At 51.1% G+C, this 2,608-nt stretch overlaps 1 protein-coding gene across 1 annotated transcript; it reads right to left on the bottom strand.

The window, feature by feature from the left end:
- Window positions 1–606: 606 nt before the first annotated feature.
- Window positions 607–2,254, bottom strand: LOC131269479 (uncharacterized). Its single transcript, XM_058271857.1, has 3 exons — window positions 2,210–2,254; window positions 879–2,144; window positions 607–813 (listed from the first exon to the last, which is right to left on the bottom strand). The coding sequence occupies exons 1-3, from the start codon at window positions 2,252–2,254 to the stop codon at window positions 607–609; spliced, it is 1,518 nt and encodes a 505-aa protein (XP_058127840.1).
- Window positions 2,255–2,608: the final 354 nt, after the last annotated feature.

The raw sequence follows: 2,608 nt of genomic DNA, 5'->3' as shown, positions 1-2,608 counted from the left end.
CGGTTAAGAGCAAAGAAAGCAACACCCCAAACGTGGTAGAAAGCAACCCACACAACAACCACAACGTCCCGGAAGGGACAATGGTGTACGCGGGACTCAAAAAGGATCGTGCTTCGGGAAAGGACTCTCTTTCGTAACGAATCAATAAAACATACACAATCGATGACGCAAAACGGTTGCGGTACGAAACAGTGGGTTGGGATCTTTTCCCTGTTGGAGGGATGCAACATCAGCGTCCCTGTACGATGAGAGATAGATGAACTTTAACTCGATGTTGCGCTTAATTCTCCTACCTTTTTCCATTTTTCCTAAGGTAGAACACCAGAATTTATCATTTCCAACGGAACGATAGAATTGGATGCGTTCGCGTGGTCATCCCGATTGCACACCTGCCTGTGGTGGCTACATCCAACCCAAAGCCATAACTCATTTTAATCGTCATCAAGCGGACACTTTTTCCTTCCTTTCTTCTGGTTTGTGGTCAATAGTTTTTTTCCCTCCCCAACCCAAAAGCCACTGTTTGGTTTTTTTCTTCCCTAGAAACTAGAGAAGATATTTTCTTTGGACCAACTCTTGGTTTAGTTATAACAGATAACAGATTCACTTTCACACCGGTGAGAACTGACCGCTGATTCTGCACGCCTCAAGCTGCAACAGCATGTTGGAGGCTGCGATGGGAAACTGGGCGGTGTTGCGGGACATGCATCTCCACAGTCGGAACCGGATCGAGTCGACCTCCTTGCAGAGCAGCTCGAGCAGAGTGGCGTACTCTTTGATCGTGGTACAGGGGATGATCGTCGAGAAGTCGGTATGCTGCAACAGAGCGTAAGAATGTTAGCACAACGTTTATCAAACACCTATCCAGTGTACCGTCCTACCTCCTCGAGACATTCGTTGCCCAGCTGCTCGTCAAACTGCGACACCCGGTAGCAAGTGTTGAGGTACTCGTTGGTATCCTCCAGGAAAAACTTGAGCTCATAAATCACCTCCAACAGTGCCTCCCGGAGGGACTTCTGACGGTCAATCTCGGTGTTCAGGCACCCCACGACGGACATCTCGACGGAGCTCAGGTAAACTTCCACCTTCGGGTAGAACGTCTCGTAGCAGTACTCGCCGTAGGGACCCCGCGAGATCAGACTTTGCGACACCTGCTTGATCGCCGGTTCGATCGGTGGAAAGAAATGCTCTACCACATCGTTGATGAAGTTGTTAGCGCTCGCCACGAGCGTTTTGTAGCCGTTCAGTACGTTCGCATCGATCCCGGTGAGGACATCGCCGAACACGGATGACACTTCGTCGTACTGCGTGTCGAGCGGATCGACCAGCGCGCTAAATTCGGTCGCGAAACTTCCCAAACGACTCTTCACGAGAGGAAGCTCGGAGTCTACCAGCGCCTGGAGTTCCGCCTTAAAGTCCATTATGAGCTGATAGTCATTCAGGAGTTCGCCTTCCCACACCTCGTTGATCGATTCACCGGACGCGATGGCGGTCGCCGACTCGAAGAAAAAGTTCGCCGTGAGGATGGTACGTGCGGACTCGCTTGCGGATAGTTCCACGCTGGGAAGATTTGCGTGCACATCTAGGGTGGCCTTGAGCACGGCATCCACCAGGCTAGACTTAACGTTGTTCTGGATGATGGAGCTGGTGTAGACGCCTCTATTGGAAGCCGCCGCCGTTCGTGCGTTGATGACTCCGGTGCGGAGAGAATTGAGCGCACTTCTTAGCTTCCCCAGGCTGCCCTTTATCGTCTGTCCCATGTCGTATAGCTCGTTCCTCACGTATATGCTCACCGTCGGCTCAATCGGTACCAGCAAGCCCGGCAACGTATTGGCGATGAAGGTCAGCATTGCACCGATCTTGGTGTCGGTGTCACCGAAGAGCGTCTCCACGGGACCGACATCATTGACGGCGAGGTTCCCGAGAGATTGACCGATCGGTCTCATCAGAACCACGATTTGCTCAAACACTGCCTTCAAGGCTACCCCGGCCGCGTTAAAGTCTGGCTCTGGTCCATCGGTTGGTATGTCTGCGGAGGAGTTTTCTATCGCTTGCACCTCGTCGACCACGTTGTTTGCATATTCCTGCAAAGTTAACGCATCCGTGATGACCGGTGGGATGCCAAAGTCTCCCAGAACTGTGTGGCACTACAAAAAAAGGAGAAAGGAGAATGCTTTAAGAATGAATTTTTAAAGCTTGTAATAAAACGTACCTGTAGTAACGTCAGTGCCAGCGCTATACTCAACGTTGAAAACATTTTTTAAACCACCGAAAATGATACTGCTTGCCGATGCCGATGTGGCTTGCGGACTACCACCACATTCGGTACCGACGGCACCTGACGACGAGGGGATAACACATTTTCTCTCCACCGCTTCGAGATGTATCTGTATGTCATCCAAAATCGCGCCTACTACGCGGGGTGAGATAGGTTGTTTTCGAGAAGAAACCCCGAACCCACCGCTTCGCATCAAGCTGTTGACACAAGGTTCTGGTTTGCTGTTGGTACAAGTGTTCAGATTTGCGACCCAGCAGCTCGTCGCACTAGAATTGGAGCATAGAGGAATCTACTCGCTTGGGAACCGTATCTAAACAACCTCTTTTCGGTGGG

This window comes from Anopheles coustani, chromosome 3 (genome assembly GCF_943734705.1).
Source record: "Anopheles coustani chromosome 3, idAnoCousDA_361_x.2, whole genome shotgun sequence".
Classification (NCBI taxonomy): domain Eukaryota; kingdom Metazoa; phylum Arthropoda; class Insecta; order Diptera; family Culicidae; genus Anopheles; species Anopheles coustani.
The sequence above is the reverse complement of the archived record's forward strand: the minus strand, read 5'-3'. Positions and strand labels throughout refer to the sequence as shown.

Coding starts and splice junctions, on each gene's coding strand:
- LOC131269479 (XM_058271857.1), bottom strand. CDS start 2,254: ATGTTTTCAACGTTGAGTATAGCGCTGGCACTGACGTTACTACAG. Junction 2,145..2,209: donor TGGCACTGACGTTACTACAG/GTACGTTTTATT, acceptor CTTTTTTTGTAG/TGCCACACAGTTCTGGGAGA. Junction 814..878: donor GCAACGAATGTCTCGAGGAG/GTAGGACGGTAC, acceptor GCTCTGTTGCAG/CATACCGACTTCTCGACGAT.